Source organism: Canis lupus, chromosome 18 (genome assembly GCF_011100685.1).
Source record: "Canis lupus familiaris isolate Mischka breed German Shepherd chromosome 18, alternate assembly UU_Cfam_GSD_1.0, whole genome shotgun sequence".
Lineage (NCBI taxonomy): Eukaryota > Metazoa > Chordata > Mammalia > Carnivora > Canidae > Canis > Canis lupus.
The window spans coordinates 36,643,513-36,670,724 of NC_049239.1; the positions used below are offsets into that span (position 1 = coordinate 36,643,513).

The 27,212-nt window shown below is 36.2% G+C and overlaps 1 protein-coding gene across 23 annotated transcripts in view; it reads left to right on the forward strand.

The window, feature by feature from the left end:
* Positions 1–27,212, forward strand: part of DCDC1 (doublecortin domain containing 1) — a 482,774-nt gene that overhangs the window by 185,808 nt on the left and 269,754 nt on the right. For all 23 annotated transcript variants that reach the window (XM_038563136.1, XM_038563134.1, XM_038563146.1 and 20 more), the window contains one exon: positions 22,717–22,809. In XM_038563136.1, coding sequence (XP_038419064.1) covers positions 22,717–22,809 — 93 coding nt within the window. The remainder of the gene's footprint in view (positions 1–22,716; positions 22,810–27,212) is intronic.

The window sequence follows — 27,212 nt, forward strand, 5'->3', positions numbered from 1 at the left end:
TTTTCTGGGTTAAAGTTCTCTCATTTGATTTTATTACTAGTCCTTGAGGTAGGTAAGGATTATTGTTATTGGTACAAATCCCCAGTAATTGTGAAAATAATATGGGGAAGGAATACACAAAATATACAGGAAAGCGACTGTCTTAGAGTATTCCCAGACACTTTGGAATGGCTTATTTACATATGCAGTGGTCTCCTCTTATCTGCAAGGGATACTTTCAAAGACTCCCAGTGAATGCCACTGATAGTACAGAACTCCATTTATACTATGTTTTTTCCTATATGTACATACCTATGATAGAATTTAATTTATAAATTAGGCAGAGTAAGAGATTAACAACAACTAATAATAAAATAGAACCATTAAAATAGCATACTGTAATAAAAATTATGTGACTATGGTTTCTCTCTCTCAAAGTATCTTATTGTGCTATACTCATCCTTTTCTTCCTCTTGTGATGATGTAGGATGATAAAATGCCTACTCGATGAAGTGGATCGAGGTGAATGTTGTAGGCATTGTGACATGGCATTTGGCTACTACTGACCTTCTGACAATATATCAGGAGGATCATCTCCTTCCAGATGGTGGTTGACCTGGGGTAAAGAAACCGTGGAAAGCAAAACCATAGAGAAGGGGGGACTACTGTGAACAGAATGCTCTTTACAAATCAAATTTATTAACTTTTTTAGGGATTCAAAGGTGTTTTACCACATTTTGAGCAGATTGACAATCTTGTTTCAGTTAGTATGCCTATTTGAATAGGAAAAATGACACTTCAAAACATTTATAATTAATTTTTTCAGTATTTCATGTTTTTTTCTGGACTAATTTGTGTGAACCTGAAAAGCTATACTGCATTCCTTTAAGAGATATTTTTAAAAATGAAAATGAGTATTTTTCTTATTAAAATATGACAACGTTTTTGTGGTGAAATATGGTAACATAAAATTTTCCACTTTAATCATTGTTAGGTGTACAGTTCTGGAGCATAAATATATTCACATTGTTCTGCAAACATTACCACCATGCCTTTGGCAATTGCCATTCTACTTTCCAACTCTTTAAATTTAATTACCCTAGGTGGAATCATACAGTATTTGTCTTTTTATGACTGGCCTAATTAGACTTGGCAAAGTGTTTTCAAGTTTCATTCAGATTGTAGCAAATGTCATAGTTTCCTCACTTTAGGGCTGAATAATATTCCACTGCATGTGTCTACCACATTTGGTTTAGAACGTTTGGATAGCTTCCACCTCTTGGCTACTGCAGTTATAGCTACTTTAATTATTTTTTATAGCTACTTTTAATTGAAGAATTTTATTATTTAAAACACTATTGAATAATCTTAGTGAGTAAACTTATTTTTATAAGATGGTTAAAAATGTGGATATGATTATTTCCATAATTACTTTATTATCATCTATTGTCATTCCTTTGGCATGTTCAAAGTATTTTATTTGTACATACTTACTTGAAAGTCTTCTAATTTATTGAGCAACTATGTGCACTATAGCTCAAATACTAAAAAGATAGACCTGTATAAATGTGGAGGAGGTCATGACCAAATTTAGTATACAAATTTGAATTATTTGACCTGTCGAATGTCTATAAAATTTTTAAAAATTAGTTACAAACACCTAGAAATCAGGAGTTTTTACACTAAATTCAACATTTTAAAAAAGATTTATTTATTTTTTTAGAGAGAGAGAGGAAGCAGAGGGTGGGGGAGGGGTAGAAAGAGGGAGAAAGAAACTTAAGCGGACTCTTTGCTGAGCATGGAGCCCAATGCAAGGCTCAATCTCAGGACCCTGAGTTTGCGACCTGGGCCAAAACCAAGAGTTGGATGCTTAACCAAGTGTGCTACCCAGGCACCTAATTTCTAAATTTTTTGATTCCTCGGAAAATCGGGTACAGCTGTGACAATGGAGGTGAGTGGCCGTTGCAACTTTTAGGCAAAACTTGTACTTTTCAATGGAACACAAGATTCTGTAGGATCCATTTTTTAAAATTTGTATCTTCCTAGCCCTGTCTGGAAGACACAACCTGTCTTCTAGAGCTACGTGTACTCAACATGTGAGTAGTCCAAAGTGAAATTCACATGGTATTTCAAAGATTCAGCATGAAAAAAGATGACGAAATATCTTATAAATAACTCTTGTATTGATTATAATATTAAATGGTAATGTTTTGGTTAAATAAATTAAAATATATTTAACCTATTTCTTTATACCTTTTTTAAAAAATGTGGCTACTAGACAATTTAAGATTATATAATGAGCCTCACATGAAGTTTCTATTTGAGAGTTCTGCTTTCAACGTTTATGGTTTAATAGGGGGATTCTAAGTTAGGTATGTAGCCTATGGGCTGAGTCTGTCTGGTCACCTTTTTGGGTATGATCCCCAAATGAAGAATGATTTCCACAAATGAATATTTGCAAACTGTTTGATTACAGGGAATACTAGTTTTGAGCCCCAATTAAATGAAATGTTATTCCTCCCAAAGAAAATCATTTTTCTCATAGTAGACCTGTATTACAAAATATTAAGTGGAAATGCTTTGAATTCTAATAGACAAGCGTTCCAATCTTATTAAATGATCTAGTCTCTGAATCTTAAGTTTCCTAATCTATAAAATGGCTATAAGGAATTACTCCTTTCCAAGTTATTTTGAAAATTAAATAAGATACCATATGAGATGTTTTATGGAAAAGGTGACTCTATGCAGTTACTACCTAATATACTCTTCCTTATCAAACCTGACTTGGTTACTTCTTATCCATCTTTAGCCTAAGTAACATGTCAGAGGAGCATTTCCTGTTCTGGCCTGAGCCTAGGTTAGGTCTCCTCAGAAATCTCATACTTTTTTTTATGCTCATCATACTTGCTGCTGTTTATCACATCTTTCTACTTTCTAAGATTTTAAGCTCTATGTGGGAAGTGTCTTATAAACCACTATTTTCTAGGACTGACTCATAATAAGTATTCAGGATACATTTTATGAATGATGATGATGCAAAATGCTGAACATATGACTCAGAAAGTTTCCGATTTCTTTTTTCCACAGAGATTTCACCATTTGTGTCTAGAGATTTGGGTCATGTTTTGGGACAAGTAGTTTAAATACACTTTACTCTTCCTTCTCCAATACTTGGATTTTCTCACTCATCTTTATTTTTTAAAATATTTTATTTATTTGAGAGAGAGAAAACATAAGTAGAGGGGAGGGACAGAGGGAGAGGAAGAAGCAGATTTGTCACTGAGCACAGAGCCCAACTTGGGGCTCCATCCTGATCTCAGGATCCTGAGATGATGACCTGAGCCCAAGACAGATGCTTGACCAACTGAGCCACTCAGGCACCCGTCTTTAATAAAGATAAGTAAAGAATGCCAGTAAAACACCTAGCACAGGGCAGCCCTGGTGGCTCAGCGGTTTAGCGCCGCCTTCAGCCCAGGGTGTGATACTGGAGGCCTGGGTTGGAGTCCCGTGTTGGGCTCCCTACATGCAGCCTGCTTCTCTCTGCCTGTGTCTCTGCCTCTCTCTGTGTATCTCTTATGAATAAATAAATAATATCGTAAGAAAAAAAAAAAACACCTAGCACAGTGCCAGGCACATTGTAAGCCCTCATCAAGTTTTTTTCTTCTCTAATGATGGATGATGATGATGATGGTGGTGAATATTGAACATCAAAATTATCAATGTATCTAGGTGCTCGATAAAGTTGAGAGGTCAAAACTTTGAAAAACAGGAGGGAATCCATTTTAAGGTAAGTAAATCACTCATTTCAGCATCCAAATTTAAACAATTTTCAACAACCCAAATCTTAGTTTTATCTTGTTTTAATGAGCAGGATTTGAAATACAGGATAGTTAAAAACTTAGAATCCAGATCAAGTTCTGAAAACTAAAACTAATTTTTAAAATGTCCTGAATTTGTATGTTAGATACAGATTTATATAATACATTCTTATTTGCCTAAAAACACTTTTGGTCAGAATGACAACTGAGAGTTGTGGCTCCTGTCCCCTCAGAACACAAGACTTAACACCTGGGAAGAAAAAGCATGTAATGAGGTCCACGTTATTTTGCCATCAGGAATGGACATGCTGCTTATCATATGTCTGTCTGCTTTCTAAGACATGAGGCTCTAGAAACAATGGGGCTGACGATGAAATCTATTCCCAGGGTTCTCTCATACAGCCTATCCTAACCTTGCAATGAAGATCACCCAGTATATAATTTTTAAAGGCCAGATGTAGATGAATTAAGATGCATCCAGAAGTTGGAGTGATTATTCTCCTTAATTTTATATATATTGTATCAAACTTCAAGGATTTCTATAATCTCTTTTGAGAACTCTATACTTTTCCAAGCTTTAGTTCTGTTGTGTAACCAGTATTTTTTCAAGTTTCTACTATGTGCCAGGCAGAAGAGATATAGAGATGAGTTTAAGACTCAAAGCCTACTTCAGAGGAGCTCACAGTCTGGTGGAAGAAGTAAGAGAACCAATTCACAGCAAAAGTGCTGTGATAGCATCCTCTACCATTACTGTAGAAGCAGGCAAGGGTATCAAAGATGGGCTCCTATGCCTAGGACTGAGAAGAAATCAGAGCAGGCTTCCTGGATGAAGTAAACCAGATCAGAGTTGAGGTGTAAGTGATTGAGTGAGTAAGTGTGTGTGTGTGTGTGTGTGTGTGTGTGTAGTACAACCTAGATTTATGGCAATCTACTATTTATCCTCGTGTCTTTTCTAATCCACAATAAAACTTAGGGCTATAACAGTAATTATGGTGGTAATTCCCAGTTTGGGGGAGAAGGCTCAGAATGGAACGGGGGATGAAAAGAATGGATCTTGAGATACTCTCAGAATTTCAGGGTGCAGGGACATTGATGAGTAGTTGTAGAACGCGGAAATTTCTTCAGCATAGCGTAAGAGCAAGCCAGAGTTGTGGATGGAGATGGAAATGAGGCAGGTGATGAGGAAGAAACCAGATGAGGCCATCTGGTTTTGTGTTCAAGAACAAGTTACTTAACCTCTTTAGGCTTGGGTTTTTATCCTATAAATAGTGGGAACGTCACTGAAGAGTTTTGAGTGGATACTGACATGGTCAGAATTTTGCCTTGAAGTAGAACTTTAAAAAGGGATAAGACCCAAATGAAGATATGGATGGTTTTGCCTATTCAAGATTTTAAAGGTTTTTGATCAAGTATTAAGAACATATCCATATGAAATTTTATGGTCTGTATTCCTATATGGCAACAATATGCTAGAGATTAATATCAGCTGACCCACACTGTATGAGACCTAGAGCATCTTTTCCTCAGTGACCACACATTAAAACTTGTGGAAGGATTCTGTCTTGATTCTGGTCACTCTAAACAAATCAGCATATCACGGTTGTGTTTTTCTGTCAGACCTGAGCCAACTGTCCCACTCCCTAGTGGCAGAGTTTGCCATGATTTTTATCTCTTAACCAGAATCAAATGGAATGGGAACAGGATTAATAACCTCAAGGATGGCCAGGGATGGAGAGGGGAGAGTATTGACCCATATCCTGGTATAGTGGAAAGATAGTAAATAAGTAACCATAACAAATGTGTGAGCAGATGTGCTAGAGTTCAGTAGACTGCTCTGGGAACACAAAACGGATGACCAACTGCCTCAGGAAATGCAACCTGATGAGGGGCTGGAGAAGACTTTATTAAGCAGAGACAGACAGAATTTTCCTGAAACAGTCCTAGAGGTCACTTGTTATCTCAGCCTAATTCACTCTCAAGCATGTCCTGGTTTGGACAGTAGATCACATGGTCACCTATGTGACTTACAGAGCAAGTGTGGTGAAGACTTCTCACCTTACAGCAGAATCATTCTCCTATTTGTTTGTTTTAAGATTTTATTTATTTATTTGACAGAGAGAAAGAGCACAAGCAGGAGAAGCGGCAGGCAGAGGGAGAGGGAGACGCAGACTGCCCACACTCAGCAGGGAGCCCGATGTGGGGCTTGATCCCAGTACCCTGAGATCATGGCTTGAGCAGAAATCAAGAATCAGATCCTTAACAACTGAACCACCCGGGCACCGCCTCTTCATTTATTTAAAGATTTATTTATTTGTGTGTGTGAGAGAGTGTGTGTGCATGCAAGCATGAGAGAGAGGCAGAGGGAGAAAAAAAACTTAAGCAGACTGTGCTGAGAGCAGGGCCCAACACAGGGCTAGTCTCACAACCCTGAGATCAGGACCTGAGCCAAAACCAAGAGTTGGATCCTTAACCAACTGTGCACCCCCACAGCCCTACTCTTGTTTTGAAACACAGCTATACTCTAACTTGCAGTTGGAGTTGGTCTTTTGACTTAGTCCTCTTCAGTGAAATTGGAGCAAAAGTGATGTGCTCCCAACAGCTAAAGAGCTGAGGAAGTATGAAAATAAAGACACAATGATTCTAACCTTATCCCAAACTTCTTGTTTGGGAAATTTTGAATTTAATACCTGTAGGAACTAGATAGTTATAGATCTCCTTCAGATTTTTTTTCAAGGGACATTTGAAAGTATTGACATGCAATAAAAAGCAAATTGCATTAAAAAATATATATGTAGGGATGCCTGGGTGGCTCAGCGGTTGAGCGTGTGCCTTTGGCTCAGAGGGGTCCTGGGATCGAGTCCCACATCAGGCTCCCTGCATGGAGTCTGCTTCTCCCACTACCTGTGTCTCTGCCTCTCTCACTCTCTCTCTCTCTCTGTGTGTTTCTCATGAATAAATAAATAAAATCTTAATATATATATATATATATAAAACAAACAAAAAACAAAACCAAACAAAACAAAAGCAAGTTGCCAAATAATATGTCAGTGATACTATTTCTATAAACATAAAATCCATATATTTTATATGTACCTATATTTCTATATAGGTACATAGGTAGAGATTGACCTATTAAATATAAAACTGTTATTACTACTCATTAATTATTAAATCAATTGTATTAAAATGCATTAATAGATACTTTAAGAATGGAAAAATAACATTGGGGTTTAATTTTGATAATTCTAGAGATGAAGTGAAAGTTAGGAATTATTACACAAGTGATTTCAATGTGTTTCATGAATAATTTCTGACAGTGGATTTTAATCCAGTTTCTTTTTTTGTTCCAACCTCAAAAATGAATCCTCTTAAAGCCTCCAAATGTAATTTATTTTCTTATTAATGTCATCGAAAATCAATTCATATTAATAGTTAATTCTGATTTTTAACTCTGAGTTTTCATAATCATATACTTCAATATGGAGGAAAACTTTCCCAATTTGTCTATTACTATCTCGCTGTTTCCTTCATTTATTAATCATTTTTCCCAGTGTACTCAAGATATAATTAAAAACCATGGGTGCAGGGGTCTGACATGCCTGGATTTGGATCCCAGTTCTTCAATTTTCTTTGCTTTGTGTTCAAGAGCAAGTTACTTAACCTCTTTAAGCATCAGTTACATGACTTCCCGAAGGGCTTTTGAGGATTAAATGCTATAATGCGCCTGCAGTGCCCAGAACAGTGTGACAGAGTAGACAATGAGAGTCCCCCTCTTACCTCTACCCAGTCTTTCCTCTCAGCTCACTTTTAAGAAGCTGCAAATATAATTTAATGCAGTTATTAAATAGGAATTCATAAACCTTCCACTGCCCTATATGGATTTGCACTACCCGTTCTCTAAAAACAGTTTAGTAGGTTTTGGCAATTTTAAAAGCAAAAAAGCTAATGTTATTTTATATATATTTTTTAATTTTTTTATTTATTTATGATAGTCACAGAGAGAGAGAGAGAGAGGCAGAGACACAGGCAGAGGGAGAAGCAGGCTCCATGCACCGGGAGCCCGATGTAGGATTCGATCCTGGGTCTCCAGGATCGCGCTCTGGGCCAAAGGCAGGCGCCAAACCGCTGTGCCACCCAGGGATCCCCTATTTTATATTTTTGTCTCTTTTTGTCTCTTTTTGTATTCTTTTGCATTATATTTTATCTATTAAAGATTGAGATAAAATGAGAAAAATGGCAATTAAGTTCGGGCAGATATGAACAGAGAACAGGTTTTTAAAATAAGTAGTAAGTCAGATATATTGGTGGGTAAAAAAGAAAGGAAGCAATATTAAAAAGGGCCTGTTTTTTTAATGGCAAGATTCGTGCATGTATATATATTAATAGTACAGAAAATTTAGTGTATAGAGATAAGCTGATGTTAATAGGAAAAAATAATTATACCACCCATAATCTCACCATTCTGATTAGCTATTCTCAATAGTTTGGTATATGTCCTCTGTGTACTGATACATATATTTTAAATCTTATTTACTTTTTGAGACTTGTTATTTTTCAGTGAATATATTGTTACCATTTTCCATTATAAAATTTCATAACATTATTTTAAATATTATTTTAAATGGATGATGATATTCTAGTTTATAGATTTATCTTACTAATCCCCTTAATTTTGAACATTTACAAATTATATGGTCTCTTTACTGTTGCAAAAAACATTTTATCATTGTTTCAGTCAACTTTTGGGTAGAATTCCATAATTGTTTCCTATTGAAAAATTCCTAGAAGTGTATATTAGAAGTGTATATTTTGGATGAAAGTTTAGGCACACCTTAAAGATTCGATATACATTACCAAATTTCCCTCTAAAAAGCTATAGTATTTATGTTTTCACCAGCAAAACATGAAAGTACCAATATCATTGCTCCTTAAATTCACTAATCCTTACTATTAGAAACTTTTTTGATCATTGTTTTAGTTTGAATCATTTTATTTTACTTTATTCTTTAAAACAATCTCTACACCTAATATGGGGCTCAAACTCACAACCCAAGATCAAGAGTCCTATGCTTTACTGACTGACCAGCCAGGCACCCCTGAATTATTAGTTGTAATATTGAGCTCTTCTGTACATGTATTATTTTGCCATCTGTATATTTTTCTTTTATAAACTGTGTGTTCATTTTCTTCTTTCTTTCTGAAGTAGGTTCAGAACTATGAATACAGAGAACAAAGTGATGGTTTCCAGAGGGGAGGGTAGTGGGAGTTTGGGCAAAATGGATGAAAGGGAGTAGGAGAAACAAGTCTCCAGTTATGGAATGAGTTAAGTCATGGGAATAAAAAGCAGAGCATAAAGAATACAGTCAATACTGGGTGATGGGCACTGAGGGGGGTGCTTGGCGGAATGAGCACTGGGTGTTATGCTATATGTTGGCAAATTGAACTCCAATTAAAAAAATAAAAATAAAAATAAAAATAAAAAGAATTCAGTCAATAATATTGTAATAGCTATGTCATGGGATAGATGTTAGCTATGCTTGTGGTGAACATAGCATAATATATAAACTTGTCAAATAACTAATTTTTTAGTCTACCTCAAAGTGTTCTTATATATTAGGGATATTAACTTGTCATGTTGCAAATATTCTCTTGGTGTATTGTTGCTTTTCAATTTTATTATAGCTGCTTTTGAGGTACAGAAGTTAAGGACTTTGATTTAATTAAATCTATCCATATTAGATTTAAGGAGATCATTTCTTTTCAGACTTTAATCATCAGCTGTATTATTTTCTAGTACTCTTATTATGTTTAAATTTTGAAGTCATCAAAAGTGGCATAAGGTAAAAAGTGGATCAGACATAATTTTCTGAATTGTTAGTTGTCCATTCCAATACTACCTATTTAATAATCCACCCTTTCTTTCCTTGTTGATTTGAGATTTGAACCACAATCCTTTATCTGATCTTCCTGAGGCCAGATGTATTTTGGAACTCAGTGTTTTGGATTTTATTTATTTATTTATTTATTATTTATTTATTTATTATTTTAAAAAGATTTTATTTATTTATTCATGAGAGACACACAGAGAGAGGCACAGATATAGGCAAAGGGAAAAGCAGGCTCCCTCAGTGAGGGACTTGATCCCATGACCCTGATATGACACCCTGAGCTGAAGACAGACGTTCAACCACTGAGCCATGCAGGCATCCCTTTTTTGGATTTTAGAATGTAGTATGTAAATCAAATGTTATGTAGCAACCTGAGTGAAGTCTGAAACAGTTCCCTGTGATGAAGCACTCTAATATTTTCACAGTAAAACATTCACATTAAGTGGAATAAATAAAGTTTATAAATCAGTCTTTATTGCCTCTGGTGCCTGATGGGCTGAAAATCCAGTTTTCAAATATTTTTGGATTTTGGAGTTGTGGCTAAGAGATAGTGGACTTGTATTGCATTTAACATATATTAAAGCCCTAAACATATACATTTGTCTATTTTGACCTGATTTTTAGTTCTGTCTTATGCCACACACTGTGATACACACTACTTTACTGATATTTTGTTTTAATACACTTATTTTTTATTTTTTTAAAAGATTCTATTTATTTGTTCATGAGAGACACAGAAAGAGGCAGAGACACAGGCAGAGGGAGAACCAAGCTCCATGCACGGTCCAGTCTGTGGGACTCCATCCTGGGTCTCCAGGATCAGGCCCTGGGCTGCAGGCAGCGCTAAACCGCTGAGCCACCCAGGCTGCCCAATACACTTTTAATACTAGTTTTACTGTTTCTTGGTTATTATTATTTTTGATGCACAGAATATGTTTTTCAAGTTCCAAAAATATTACATCAAATAATTAAAGATTAATTTAGGGGAAGCACAGCAGGCAAGGTTGAGCCAAGTTGACAACTGACAGAGTCATGCTGCCTGAGTCTGGGTAGTGTCTGTTGTACTCACTCTTGAGTAATCTCTTAGATGTCCATCCTCAGCTTTCAAGTCCAGCTTGAGAATTGTTGGTCCTTCGACACATTTCCGGAGTGTATCTGGCTGAATACCCCTGAAGTGCTCTCATGGTTATTAATAATATCTATTAGCATCTTAAAGGCTCATACCTTCATTTAACCTACTCTTTAAGAAAATTACTTGACCACAAAATCCCTATTTTTTGTAAGATTCTATTTATTTATTCACAAGAGACACACAGAGAAAGAGACATAGGCAGAGGAAGAAGTAGGCTACCTGAGAGGAGCCTGATGTGGGACTTGATCTCAGGACCCTGAGGTCACTCCCTGAGCCAAAGGCAGATGCTCAGCCACTGAACCACCCAGGTGCCCCACCATACCTATTTCATAACACGGGGCAAATAGTTCAGGCAACAGTCGCTTAGTGAAAAATATAAGCACTTGGAATCTGAGGATTTTCATTCATCACTAATCCATCATAGGTGTTTATTCAATGTCTGCTCCCTACCTATTAGGATTGAATGTACTGGAGATATGAAAGAATTGTAAGATATGCTCCCTTGCCACAGGGACAAACACCAGGAAAACTACTAGGGACTGATGAACTACATACAATTCTTGGTAGACCATTAGCTTTCTGAAGGTACAGAGGCATCTAATTAATATTTGTATCACCAGAATCAGTACAATGCATTAATTATGTCAACATTGGCATTTGGTAAGTACACTAGATAAAAGAGTGAAAAAAGGGAGGGAGGGGCACCATCTGTGGTATATGGCAGTATATTTTGTTGATATATGCATAATGAGAGGACAAAACCAGAGTGGGCTTCGCAGATTGGACCACAGGTTGGACCAAAGCTGGGCCACAAAAGATTGATAGGGATGAATTTTCTCCATCACCACAGGAAATAATCATTGGAAATAGGCTTATTGGAGATGTATAGTGCATCACACCTAGCATTACCCATATTCAGACAGTTTTCTTTTTTTTTTTTTTTTTTTCAGACAGTTTTCTATAAGGATAGTGGCCTATCTGGCTTTTTTCTGGCCCCCAGAATCCTAATCACAGTTCTCAAAGGACTCTCTGATTCAGATAACTACTTTAGTGAGTGTGAGAAAATGTGGTTTATTTGTTTGTATGAAGAAATGAAATGTTCTAGTGTGGGAAACAGTGCAGGACTGGTCTAACTGAAGTGATAGGGTAAATAGACATGATACAGAGGTGGCCTGCCACACTTGCTTGTCAACTGATTTCTCAAGTTTATTTGTAGAATTCATAAAAAACTAAAATGCTTCCTTCAGTGCCCCTAATTGGCCTACTCAGTTTGGTAGGTGCCAACTTATCAATTTCTCCCCAAAATGTACAGTCTATTTTATTTCTCTCCTATGTCTTATAAATCCTGTTTTTGCTTTTGTTCCTTGGCTCAGTCTAACAATGGGCTTCCTTATATGTGTGTACACAATTTGTGTGGAAAATGACTAAATGGGGCAGCCCGGGTGGCTCAGCGGTTTAGCTCCGTCTTCGGCCCAGGGCATGATCCTGGAGACCTGGGATTGAGTCCCATGTCAAGGACGTGATCCTGGAGACCTAGAATCGAGTCCCACGTCAGGCTCCCTGCATGGAGCCTGCTTCTCCCTCTGCCTGTGTCTCTGTCTCTGTCTCTCTCTCTCTCTCTCTGTGTCTCTCATGAATAAATAAAATCTTAAAAAAAAAAAAAAGAAAATGACTAAATGACCTTGAGTTATTTTCTGACGCTAATACTTTCTTCCTGAGGTCTTGCCAATTATCTTGTGGGGGAAAATAACTGAATGTCCACTTTAGTGTAAGGCTTAGTCTGATTTGATCATTTAAATGCTTATTTTAGGTCATTCTTTCTCTGAGATAGACTTTCCTGCACCCTGTTGGTTTCCTTCAAGTGGTATATGGAAGAAGGGGCTGTGTGGCTAACGGGGCCCCTGACCTCGAGCTAGCCCATTGGAATTTATGTATATATTGGTGTGGCGGCTGCTGGCACCTGTTGGTCAGCTGGTTGCTGGATACTTTTCTGATCTGCAGCATGTGAACTTGTAGTCCATTCTTTTGGCTCAGGCCCTTTTTCTGATGGTGCTTCCTGGATGGTCCACCCTAAACTTCCTCTGGTATTAGAGACCTCTGTTCCAAGGTCTGACTGAGACAACCTTTTGGTTGTCTGGCTTGAGTGGTCTATGGTGCTACTCTCATTAGAGAGCCATACCTCCCTCACTATGCCAATAGTCTATAGTAAACTTCCCGACCTAACGTATCTACTTCCAAGTCCTAAGACACAGAAACCAAGAGTTGTTCAGGAAAGCTAAACCTCAGGCCTCCCTCTGTGTGCCTATACCATGCCATCTTGTTGATGTGGCCCTGTCTGGTGCTACAGGACAGTTCCCTCCTTGTGACCATATTGAGAGGAGGGGAGCAGAAGCCCTCTCTGGCTCAAGGATATTTCCACTTCCTGATATTTATCTTCCTCCTCAAGCCACAGGCTATAGAGGGGGGACTTAAGACTTAACTCTTCTTGCTATTTTATACCTGCCTCCCTTTCTGAGACTTCTTCCTGTATTTCCTCTAGGGCAAAAGGACATAGTATGCTTTTATTTTTTTCTCTACATTGTATCTTCCTTATTCCTGACTCTAGCAAAGGTTTAACAGGAGTCAGAGTCATTATTCTTAATTTACAAGGGACATTTATGGGCTGAGTTTTCTAAGTTTCGCTGTTTATATGCTGAGAGGAGTATAAGGTTTACTTGAGAGGCAGATCATCTCTAAAGACAATGGTCTTGTTTGCAAGGATATTGTTTGGTTGCGCAATTTTATTCTACATGTCAGAAATGATATTGTGACAAATCCTAGGGACATCTAGAGTATTTAGGGCAGTTTTATATTTGAAAAGGCCAAAAAGGAAAGCATACTGATAAATTTTCAAAACATTACCTCTGTTACATTACCCATTATAATACCTGAAGGACTTTACGTGGCACATCATTAAGACATCTGAGTTTGATACCTTGAGTTGCAAGAAATAGACACTCCTTCATATCTCCTAAAGTGATGGGGCATTTACTATGAGGACGTACATAACATATCTGATAGGATTTACTGGTTGCAATTACTGGGGTCTATCTCAGGATAACTTAGGCAAAAAAATAATTTAACGGAATGGCTGGTAGTAGCCCATGGGATTTAAAGAAAGGCCGAAGAAAGGGGCTATAGAAAACACCAGAATAGCTCCAGACATCTGTGTCTTAGGAAGAATCTCTTTAGGGTGCTGTTAATCGGACAGGTTCTCTCCAACTATTGATGTCTCTATGTGGTTCCCCTCTTGAGTCTGATTGAAGCTAATTGGTGTGGAAGGTCAGGGGCACACCCCTTGGCCAGGGTGGCACAGTCCCTCCAAAACCTCATGCAGTCATAGAAGAAATGGAGTAGAGTCGTTTGAGAGGACAGGCTGAGTTCAGTTTAGGGCCTGTGGCATTCCCAGCTATGACAGAACTTCTAGGCAGAAAGTTTGTAATGTGGCTACCGAGTCAGGGCTAACTCAGTACCACTTTTCCTATGGAATTTGGAAGGTCTAAAATTTGTTTATAATTAGTTTAAAAAAACAGGGAAGATTTTTAAAACAGTTTGTTTCTTTAATTAGATGTTAAATAAAGTGGGGGGCACCCGAGTACCTCAGTGGTTGAGCGACCTTCAGCTCAGGTCATGATCCCTGGGTCCTGGGATCGAGTCCCGCATCAGGCTCCTTGGGGGCAACCTGCTTCTCCCTCTGCCTGTGTCTCTGCCTCTCTCTCTCTGTGTCTCATGAATAAATAAATAAATAAATAAAATCTTTTTTAAAAAGACGTTAAATAAATTGTAGGTAAAGTATTATGTAGAATTCTCTTTTACACACTTTCAGACAAAATATGACTTTTAAAATATTACTGTTTTTTTTAAAGATTTATTTATTTATGATAGACATAGAGAGAGAGAGAGGCAGAAGCAGGCTCCATGCCGGGAGCCCAACGTGGGACTCAATCCCGGGTCTCCAGGATCAGGCCCTGGGCTGAAGGCAGGCACCAAACCACTGAGCCACCCAGGGGATCCCCAAATATTACTGTTTTAAAATGGTGATGTTTTGTTGGTTTTCAATCATTACAAAGATTTCTTTTATAAATGGTCCCTTAAACTATCCTCACGAAGGTACGGTCTGTGGTAAAAACAGCTTTTAAAAATTTTTTTCTTCAGAGAATTAGCAAGGTTGGGAGAGAAATCCCTGGCCTTAGAAGACCTGGGCTCTATGAACTTCAGTATTACTCACTGTGTCAGAGATAATGTATGGCAGAGCCAGATTTCACAGCCAGTTTTTTTTTTTATTATTATTTATTCATGAGAGAGACAGAGAGAGAGAGAGAGAGAGAGGCAGAGACACAGGCAGAGGGAGAAGCAGGCTCCATGCAGGGAGCCCAACGTGGGACTCAATCCCCGGTCTCCAGGATCAGGCCCTGGGCTGAAGGCAGGTGCTCAACTGCTGAGCCACCCAGGTGTCCCTCATAGCCAATTTTGAACTAAGGATCAGATCTGCTCCTTCCCCAAGTCTAAAAGTAGCACTTTTGAATTTTTTTTCATAGAAGGGACTTAAGTGAGATAACCTAGTCGGAAAAGGAGGCCCGGTCAGGATTCAGTGAAGGGATGGATCTCTAAGACTGAAACTGAGTCAAGTGTTTATAGCTTGAGAAGATGGGGCTGAGCCAAGGCAAAGCTAAGAACTGAGTTATGTAGAAACTCAAAGCAAAGAACCGAGTTATATAAAGTTATCATTATACCCACATTACAAGCCTAGCATTTTGCATGTATAGTCTATAATGACATTCAGAAATCGATTATGTATGGAGTCACAGTAGGCATCTTAGTTCTTGTTCCCCAGTATGAAACATCCCTTCCAGTCGAACCATTGCCTTAGCCTGACTCACCTGGATCAGCTACGCCGCCTTCTCTGCCCTGCCAGTCCGTTAAGGCCCGGCTTGTATCCTCTCCAATCTTCCCAAAGCCATGTCAAGCCACTTCACTAATTGTAATTAGAACAAATTTCATCGTGTAATTCATGTATAATCAGTAACATTAATTAATATTTATTAATAATATTTTCCTATATTATCACTTCTTTTCCTAGCTAGATACTACCCATTGTTTGTGCCTTTTCTTTCCTACCTTAAATAACGTTTTTGTCTTTTGTACTTGTAGATTGTACTGTTTATACCTCCATTTGACAATTAATTATAGTCTGTGGCATGCACACATTGTTTCTTACTTTCTATTGTTTCCACTGTCTCTTCAATCATATCTCACTTTGCTGTTAACCAATTCGTATGTAGCAAAATGTCTAGGACACTTGTTGCATGTGGAAGCATATTATATTATTTAATACTGTGGCTTTCTAAATTGTGAGGAGAAATGAGGTCAGTAGGAGTCAGTTCTAGGCTCCCAGCTTTCTCCTTACATACAACTCCAACTTCATCCAAATAAGAACTAAGCTTTTGTTTAATATTTCAGAGACCATCCTCTTTCCCCCCAAATGACCATTTATTAACAGATCTACATGTATTTTTTATTTGCTCGATGTAATTATAAATTTTGAATCCTGGTCTGGTGCTTCTTCACAGTTCCTCGTTTGATTTTGAATAAATTAGTAGGTTTTTAATAAATATTAAGATGCAGGGGATCCCTGGGTGGCGCAGCGGTTTGGCGCCTGCCTTTGGCCCAGGGCGCGATCCTGGAGACCCGGGATCGAATCCCACGTCGGGCTCCCGGTGCATGGAGCCTGCTTCTCCCTCTGCCTGTGTCTCTGCCTCTCTCTCTCTCTCTCTCTATGACTATCATAAGTAAATTTTTAAAAATTTTAAAAAAATATTAAGATGCAATAAAGAGTATGGTAATATTTATATCTTATGAATTTTATGTTCAGTTCCATTCTAAAGGAAATTTACATTAATTTTTAAGTAAAAATAGTTCACATTCCTTAACTTATCACAAATATTGAGCACATAAAATCATGCCTTAGAGAAATTCACACACACACACACACACACACACACACTTTGAGAGTACCAAGAGTCATCCTTAATATTAATGGCCTGAACAGATAGTATTTATTTGACATGTTGACCTGTTCATCAGTTCGATTTTGTAAGTTCAAACTTTTCAAATCATTGCCTATATTTTTCATTTCATCTTCGTTGACAGGTAGGAAACCAAAAACATCAGCCTGACCCAATTTAAAATGATACAGACTTATTATCATTTAACTTCTTTACCAAATATTTTTTGTGTGTGTATGGCCATTCTTTATCAATTCCATCAATGCATTTTCAGACACAAATGATTTTGGTTGACAAAATTCAGGGTTTTTCCTGGACATCCATGATACCAAATAGTGGCTTCCCCCACACTCGTAGCAGCCACCTCCTGTTCCCATACATAAATGGCAGTCAGCAATGGCTGGAAACAAAGGACTCTCTCCCAGTCCCTGAATACAGTGACATTCATTCTGAGAGAAGCAGGGGCAGCTTTTTGAAAGCCGACTTCTTCAGCTCGACAATAACACACAATGAGTTATTGACTTGTTTATATACGGAGCTCTTTTCAGTAACTAACTCTGACTCCCACAGTCTGGACAAATGATTGATTTCGTGGTTAGAAAAAGAGAAAGCTCTCGCGCTAAACTCTGTAGTGCAAACTACTTCTTCCCCATTTGTTCCCTAAATGAATAGGACCTTATTAAAATGCACTTTCCAAAAAAATACCTGCAGCTGGCCTTTATAACCATGTTTTGTATATATAAATAAGTAATTTGTCCCAGTCTTTTGTATATTAACAGACCATTGGGAAACTTGTCAATATATATGAAGGTTGATTGTCCTGTTGTTTATGCTAAACTGTATTGCCTGTATTGATCTGCATGTAAAATATGGATCAAATAATTTATTATTAAAGCAATTTACTGGTCAAAAAGTTAGGTTTTTGATAGAGATTCAGTTTTCTTGTTGGGTTACATTGATTTATTAAGGACATTATACATAACACATATCATATATTTCACATTGAATCACTAGCTGTTCTTCTGAATGCAGAGAAAAATACATGCAGAACTATAATGCAGGGCACTGAGAGTATGGTTGAACTCTTTGGTTAGCACCTATCTGGAATGTCAATATGAATTTAGTAGACAGTACATTCCAGCTTGTTTGATAGTTGTGCCTTTTTAAAAGATATTAATCATTGGGTGCTAGAGTTCATTGAGAGTTATTTTCTCCTATAAAATAGATTTTATTTTATCTTACTGTCATGGTAAAATGTTTATGCAGTTAGGCTTTATGATTTTTATAAATATACTTTAAAATATTTGGGAGGAAGTTAAAAAAAAGAAGAAAAAGCCATGCACTGTTAATGATATGCACAAAAGAAGATCACTGCTGTTCTGTCTGTATTTCTGCAGCAGGAGGTCTTGAGCCTGCTGTCCTCTCTAGGATGTCCATAGTTGAGCTTCCTGAGCCAGCAAATGTTTTAAAAACTCCTTAAATGAGCACTTGTTATTATAATCACAATGGGCCATACATATTATGCAGAACTATATGTTACTAAACTATGACCCTCTAGGGCTTAGAGAAAGTTTGGTGCCTGCTACCCTAGCATTAGAAGTTTTATGTAAAATACATATGGTCTGAAAGGTAACAATTGCTAGAAATCATTTCATTGAACCTCTGGCTTCAGGTATACTTCTGTGGACTTTTTCCTTAGTTCCTAAACAGATTGTTTGAGGTAAACTTACTTCTTTTTAATCCTATTTCTCTAACCAAACCATTTTTTGAAAGCACTTTTTGTTTAGTTTTCTTTGACAGAGCCATTATGTTTCTTGGTTTTTTGTTGTTGTTGTTGTTGTTGTTATTTTCGATTTCTGCCACTGTCTTTCATTTGTCTCCTGATGGTTCTATTCTGGTCACTATTGATATTGAATAAGACCAGCTTTAACCAGATCTTGGATAGCTAATATTTATTACATATTTTTTAAATCTTTGCAACAAAAACAGTAAATCAAATCTTCCTCTTTAGCTTTAGCTTTAGATTTTGATGTGCACAATGAATATTTATGGGTACTTTATTACATTTAAAAGGAGCAATATAAAGTTAAAACAAAGTAAGATTTCCCTATTTGTTTCTTTTTTTAAAAGATTTTATTTATTTATTCATGAGAGACACAGAGAGAGAGGCAGACACATAGTAAGAGGGAGAGGGAGGAGTAGGCTCCATGCAAGGAGCCCGATGTGGGACTTGATCCTGGGACTCCAGGATCACCACCTAAGCTTGAAGACAGATGCTCAACCACTGAGCCACCCAGGCATCCCTACACTTCCCTATTTGGTAGAGATTTGGGTTTTCATAGTTACATGCAAATTTTAGCCATCTTTCTGTTTATTTTTTATTTTTTAAAAATTTTATTTATTTATTCATGAGAGAGAGATAGAGGCAGAGACACAGGCAGAGGGAGGTCCTGGGTCTCCAGGATTAGGCCCTGGGCTGAGGATGGCACTAAACCATCTGAGAAGAATTGAGCCACCCGGGCTGCCCAACTGTTTATTTTTTTTTATTGAGGTGTAATTGACATATTAGTTTCAGGTGTACAACATAATGATTTGATATTTGTATATATCATAAATTGATTACCACAGTAAGTTTAGTTAACATCTGTCACCATATACATTACAATTTTCTTGTGTGTAATGAGAATTTTTTAGATTTACTCTCTTAATAACTTTCAGATATGCAATACAGTATTATTAACTATAGTTACCATCTTATACATTAATTACATCTCCATGACTTATTTATTTTATAGCTGGAAATTTGTATCTTTTGACTTCCTTTATCTGTCTCACCCACCTCCCACTTCTGTCCCTCAGCAATCATCAATCTGTTCTATCTATGAACTCAATATTTTTGTTTTTTGGGTTTTTTTTAAAGATTACATGTGTAAATAAGATAATATGGTATTTGTCTTCCTCTGACTTATTTCACTTTGCATGAAACCTTTGTTTTTTATTTTTAATTTCAAGTTTCTACCTTATTTATAAATGAAAAATTAACCTCAGAAATATTTAATCCGTTAGCAAAAATTATTTCATAACTGTCAGATAAGAACAGCAAATCAAAAACACATAGTTTTGTCATAATGAAGAAACAGGATCGTCTCCTTCAAAGTGATTGTTATCATGACATGGGACTTGAGGGAGAGATGCTATTAGCACTGCATCTTATTAATATCTCAGGGTGAAAATGCACTCTCTTAATTTGACCTTTTACTTTCAATAATGTTCTTTAAATGATTATATTAAAATCTCTCTCTCTTTTGGAATGGCTGGTCTGTTTCCAGAAAAGGCCCATGTCTGTATCCTTATATTTTGTTAACTATTTCTCTGTATCTTACTGGATTCTCTATTTGGTATGCATATGATGTTTTCCAATAATTTTGATATGTTTTGACCTCAGCTTATATAGATTAGTATAGTGCTTCTTTAGAAGTTGAATATTAGAATGGAGCTGATTTTCCCAACTGTGATGCTTTCAAAGGTAAAGAATTCCCACCTTTTAAAGAGTTGCTTGGAAGCAGTTCTAAATGTCATGGCCCTGGGAGACCTCATTAGAATCTGACTTACTGCTGAGGCACCGAAGAGTTTAGTAGCTCTGTTTTTGTTTTGTTTTGCTTCCCTTCAAAAAAGATCTGCTTAGAATGTTTGTGCATTTGGAGATTAATTTTGTAAGAAATGGATGAGCTTGGTGAATATTTCCCAGTACCCTCTCCTTCACATCTATCTCCTAAGATGAGAATCTTCCTATAGAGAAATAGCCATAGAGACTTGACACAACTATGTTGTACCACAGTTTACATGTAGGCATCCATGAGGTGTATATTTGACGTTTTATAATATGTTTTTTATATTACTTCAGAACAGGAAAATAATTCTTTGGGGAGAATGATCCCAAGAACAATTTCACATGGTATTTTCTCCCATTTAATTGAGATGTAATTGACATATAGCATTGTGTAAGTTTAAGGTGCACAGCATAATGACTTGACCTTCATATATATTGTGAAATGATTACCACAAGAAATTTAGTTAACATCCATCATCACATATAGGTACAAAAAAACAGGGAAAAAATGTTTTTCCTTGTGATGAGAACTCATAGCAACTTTCTACTTTCTATGTTTTCTACTCTTTTAGCAACTTTCAAATATACAATTCAGCATTGTTAACTATGGTCATCATGTTGTAGATTACATGATGCTTATGCTTATTTTTTAACAAACTTGTTTTGAGTGGTTCGTAATCCAGGACAGGGGTTGTCAAATGTTGCCTTCTGTTCAAATTAAGCCTGCCACTTGTTTGTTTAAGTTTTACTGAGGCAGAACTATGCTCATTCATTTATGTATTATCTATTCCATGCTGCAAGGTAGAGTTGAGTGATTACAGCAGAGACTGTATCCCTGCCCACCCAAGCCTAAAATATTTACTCTCTGGCCTTCTACAGATGTTTGCCAATTCCTTATCTATGATCATCAGAATCATCTAAAGATTCCTGGGCCTGTCCCCGCTACCAAGACAGAATCTCTGATATACTGAGCTGTATCACATGTCAGTGGATGAAGAGTTCACTGGTTTGATACTATTCTTATAGCATATATATATGACTAAACTGAGGAAACCATATTATTGGCTCCTACCCCCATTTTATCTCAAGTATAAGAGTGGATCTTCAGACAGGATATGGATTAAAGATTTATGTTAACTCAAACATGACTTGCCAGGCATACAACAGAGAAACGTGATTTAAAGAAACAACAACAGAGGAGCCTTGGTGGCACAGTTGGTTGAGCTTCCCACTTTTGGTTTTGGCTCAGGTCATGATCTCAGGGTCTTGGAATTGAGCCCAGCAACAGAGTCTGCTTGAGATTCTTTCTCCCTCTCCCTCTGCCCCTCCTGCTTGTGCTCTCTCTAGAATAAACAAATCTTTAAAAAAAAGAATAAAGCAACAACAACATGAACAAAACAAACAAAACACATGGTCATTATTCATTCTTTATCCTCAATGGGGAGATACAACATGACAAGTCCATTGCTAAAGAATTGTTAAATATTCCAATTCAGAAGGTTCTGTGTTAGGCTGTTATTTTCTTTCTTTCTATTAATACCAGTTTGCTGAGTGAATGTTATTGTGTGAGTTCAGCTTTTTCCGTAGTTGAAAATAGCATTTCATTTCAATGGGGACTATTTATAAAAAAAAAAAACAACAACACAGAATGGACCACATTCACCTTTTATTAACGTATGGGTTAGCAGCAGTATTGAAGACCTTTATCTGGCTTTCTAAATGGATCAGTTTGCAGGTAACTGTTCAGGTATTTAAGATACATTATTTCTTGTCATGAAATATTATAAATCATTTTGAACTGTTCTAAAGTGTTTGAATTGATATTTGCTTTTGGTTTATGTTGGTTTTATCCTGATGTAACAGCAGCCAATTTATTCCCTACTGACAATGAGAAATTTTAATAGGAAATATCAGCCTAATTTTTAAAATTGCTATGCTTATTTTGATAAAATAAAAATGTAATTGTTGGTGTCAAGTGTCTGCAATTAAGGATCCCCTTCCAAATCATATTTTAGTAAACTGATAAACAGTAAAAGTGGAAGTGAAAGATTCGGTGTTAAATGTCTTAAATATAAAAATGTACTTTCAACTTACTTAACCTAAGTAGAGTTTCTTTCCTAAAAATATGGGCCAAATTAATTCTAAATCACTTTCCATGATTATGCTAAGTTGGTTATTTGAATAAATGTTGCAGTTAAGTGTCAGTAAGTGCCGATTTTCATGCAATTTATTTATTTTTTTCTAGTTGAACCTGGCTGTAGATGAACAGAAAGAGAAAATTACTGAAAAAGTAATTCTTTCAATGACAGCAAAAGAATACCATAAGGCACAAGAAGAAGTAAGAAACTTACTTTTTAAACTATTATAAAACTGCAATGAGTGCTAATTTCAAAGTTACAACATATTTTACTTGAGTCTGATAGTGAACCAACTATAGTTATCTGATAGCAACAAAATGAAAAAGATTGGTTAAAACTGGAATCATTTTATTAGTATAGGCAGCTTGAAAAAGAATTATATGCTTGAAAGAATAAATATTGTAATTTTCTGAAAAATATTTCTGAAAACTTTCTCATAAATTTCCTAAATTAGGAAATTATTACATGCAGGTTGAATCTGGAAATTATAAAACATGCTAACATAATAAAAGCATTAACATTTTATTGAACTTTGAATAAGTACTAAATCTTATTTTTATTTTCTGAGTTTCTAGGAATTAAATTGTTGTTCTAAATTTTAGAAAAGCCAACAATGCTATCTCTTACCAAGAAAAAACTGTAGTTTACAAATGTCAAGCTTAAGTGAGCTAATCATAAGCTTCTGTAGGCAATATTGTAATGAAGAACTATTAAAGCAAAGCTTCTTCTCTCTAAAGCTCATGCTGTGAGGTTGACAGCATATTCCATAAATGAAATAATAATACAAAATTGGTATTAGACAAAAGAAGAAAATGACTTTTATGTAGTTTCCTGGAATGCAAAAGCATTTAATCTTTCTGAGGAGAGATCATGAATTTACTAATTCCCATGTACCATTGTCAGTAAATAAAATCATAATCAACTTAAAGAATAAGGTAATGTGATTATTTAAAAATTAAACTTTCATGTAATTCTCTTTTGACATTTTGGCAAGGAAATCTATCCAAGCTTTGGGCTTTTAATATTTTCTCATCATTATGATTGCATCTGTTCTGCTAACTATGATACAAAAATTGAACAGGTACAATGTGTCAGATTTTCCTGAGTGAATTCAAGTCTTTGTATTAGAGACCATATTAATCTTTGGGACTTGTATATGTCTAGTTTTAAAGACTACATTACAAACATATATTGGTAATCTCAGCAGGGAATATTTCATAAGAAAAATTCAGCTTTAAAAAAAAAGAAAAATTCAGCTTGAATGGGTTACAAGTATAGCAAATAACAATTGTAAAGATTTAAGTTACAATTTTCACTTATTCCACTTAATATTAACAAGTTAAAAGACTAGATTTTTAGTTAGAAATTTAAAAAGTATTGCCCTCTACTCATTTGGAAAATGTTATCACAGTTGGAAAGTTATATTGATATAACTTTGGTATGGTCAACTTTAAATATCTCTAATTAGTATCATTAAAATTATGTCCAAAATAACAAATTTTTATCAGAAAGTAAATATAAAATAATCTAAAAATGAAGATTTGATATTTTCTACCTTTTAAATATTGTAATTATTTTTCTCTTTGATATTTTTCTCTTTCTATATTATTTTTCTCTTTGATATTGGAGTTCTCTTTGAACTCCAGTTTCAATGGAATGGAAAAATTTGAAGTGACCCCAGAAAATTATCATTATGCTAAATATATCATTTCAATGACATCTTGTTAGCAACACGAAATAAAAATTATCTTTTCTAGAAAATCCAACAGTATTTATGTTTATTTGATACTTCTTCTTATTACCATCTTAATATTTATTTAATATCCATATCCTTCAATGATATATCCTTCAAGGATATATCCATATCCTTTCCTATATAGTGCCTTACTTGGTCACATATTTGCTTGATCAGCTACAGCTTCAAATGTCTCTTGTTTGCTTAAGGAATCAAATATACAATAAAGGGAATATGTTTTATGATGTGTGTGTGTGTGTGTGTGTGTGTATGTATGTAATAGTCTAAATATATTCTATACAGTATGGGAATTATTTCTATGACATTACTTTGAAAGTTATTATATTAATCCTGTTGTGTAATTTCTAGAGGTTTGGCTAAGAAAAGTAAGTGACAGCAAGTTTTGGCCCTGATTCATATACGGAAATGTGAAATCCTGATGATGAAGAGAAATGAAAAATTTGGGGGGATTACTCAATTATGAATATTTTTTACAAAAAATATTGCATTTCTAAATATATTTCCAAACCCAAACTAAGTATGACAAAATCTAAGATTTAGATTTAGATTTCTACTGTCTGTGGTTTTATCTTAAAATATTGTCTTATTTCATGTAATTTTTCCACATGAAAACTGGGAATAATAATGTATATATCATAAGATTACTTTGTGGTATGTTGTATATTAAACCACTTTTTGGAAATGGCATATTAGAAATGTGCAGGTAATTTGTTATTGTTGGCTTAAAAGTTATTCCAAGTTCTCTGAAAAGTAAATACCAAGATAGTATTAAATATGTATGTAATGTATAAGAAGAAATGCTTATGAGAGAAAATGGAGAGAGCTCTGGGTAAGGCTGGGAGACGTGTCAGATTGAAATGCAGACTAGGGAATAAAGGGGAAAGGAGAAAAAATGAGTGGGAAATATCACAAAGGGAGACAGACCATGAGAGACTCCTAACTCTGGGAAATGAACAAGGGGTGGTGGAAAGGGAGGTGGGTGGGGGGTGGGGGTGACTAGGTGACGGGCACTGAGGAAGGCACTTGATGGGATGAGCACTGAGTGTTATGCCATATGTTGGCAAATTGAACTCCAATAAAAAAAAAATGCAGACTTGGACACAAGTGAAGGAGAAAGGAAGGGAAGACTGGAGGGAAGCATCTTAGATGGTGGTGCAGTCTAAGGAAGGTTTGGTGAAGCTGGTGGTGTATCCTTGACCTAAGTTGTCCTTCAGAGGAGTTCTGTGACTCCCTAAGTTAGACCTACCTCAGTATCCTCAGCTATTGGTGCCAACCTCGTGATGGTTTCAGAGGACAGTAGCTGGGACCTTTAGTTCATTATGCTCCTGTAGTTAGAAGCCTGTGGAGCACAGTCTCATTGCTTCTTCAAAAAGTATAAGTTGACATTATTTTTGTTGCCATCAACATAACCCTATTGCCAGATGTATTATAAAGGCATTTAAAATGTTTCTATTTTAGGTGAAGGAGATTGTGATTACCATATGAGCATGGAGTAGTATATGGAACTGTTGAATCACTATATTGCACACCTGAAACTAACATAACACTGTATATTAGCTTCACTGGAATTAAAAACTTTGTAAAGTCTCTATTTTAATTGCCCCTTCCTCCATGAGTGGATGGGAATGTTAAACTCTTGAATAGGCTTAAAGGTGGCACACATGATGGACCTCTGGCTGGAAACAAGATCAATCTCTTTTTGAGGTATCTTCTCTCTCAGAAGGGTTCTAGAAACTATTAAAAAGTTGGGAGTATTTGAAGTGGTATGAATAGAAGGTGGTACACACTTCAAGTTCCCTAATAGTTACATTGCAGCCCATCTTTCTAAATCAAGAGATACTTAACTTTGCTCATAGGTTCTCATGTCTTTTCTAATCTTTGTCACCAAATCTGGGTTATGTTTCTTTTTACACTGAAAAACACTGTACCCTTGGGCCTGAAAGAAAGAAGAGATTTTAGGAAATTTAAAATACCTATTTTCTTTTTTTTTTTTAAAGATTTTATTTACTCTTGGGAGACAGAGACAGAGAGGCAGAGACATAGGCAGAGGGAGAAGCAGACTCCCTGCAGGGAGCCTGATGCTGGACTCAGTCCCCGGACCCCTTGATCACGCCCTGAGCCCAAGGCAGACACTCAACTGCTGAGCCACCCAGGCGTCCCTAAGATACCCATTTTCATCTCCCTACCCTCTTTCTGGCTCTTCTTAATTATGTCATAAATTACAAAGTTTCTTGGTCTTAGGTTTAAGCAGTGGCCTAGCTTTAAGTCCATTCCCTGTGTGTTGCATGCCAAGATGCCATTCCCAGCATAGAGGCTGCCACCTTTTGTGCTGATTTCAAGTGATAATTTGGTGCAAAGTTCTCTGGAGTCCTCCTTACTAAAATAGATGGACTCAAGGCCCTGTAGCAATCAGGCCAAGAGCTGAACTCACCATTAGAAAAACCAGGAGCTCCTCAAAGTATCATTCATAACAGCCAAAGTACAATATACAGAATGTGTAATTTAGAACACATAACTTCAATGTGCATACATTTTAGAATGATTAGAAACAGAATAATATTTTATACTAATTCTAAATCATCTTGAGAATAAATTCAAAGGTTATGTAAATATGTCATAAAAACATGACCAAACTACCCAGTGTAGGTTTTTCAGCAAAAACCTCTGTCTATGTTTATAGACAGGTGTGCATTTGCATTCTTTCAGAAGTTTGGTCTTTTTCCTGATCGAATACTCATTTTTTTTTTTTTTTGCTACCTTCTGCTCATTTGTCACTCTCCCAAATTCTGTACAAGTGTCACTTCCGTGCTGCATTTCCACGGAGAATGAAGAGTAGAATGTGTAGGC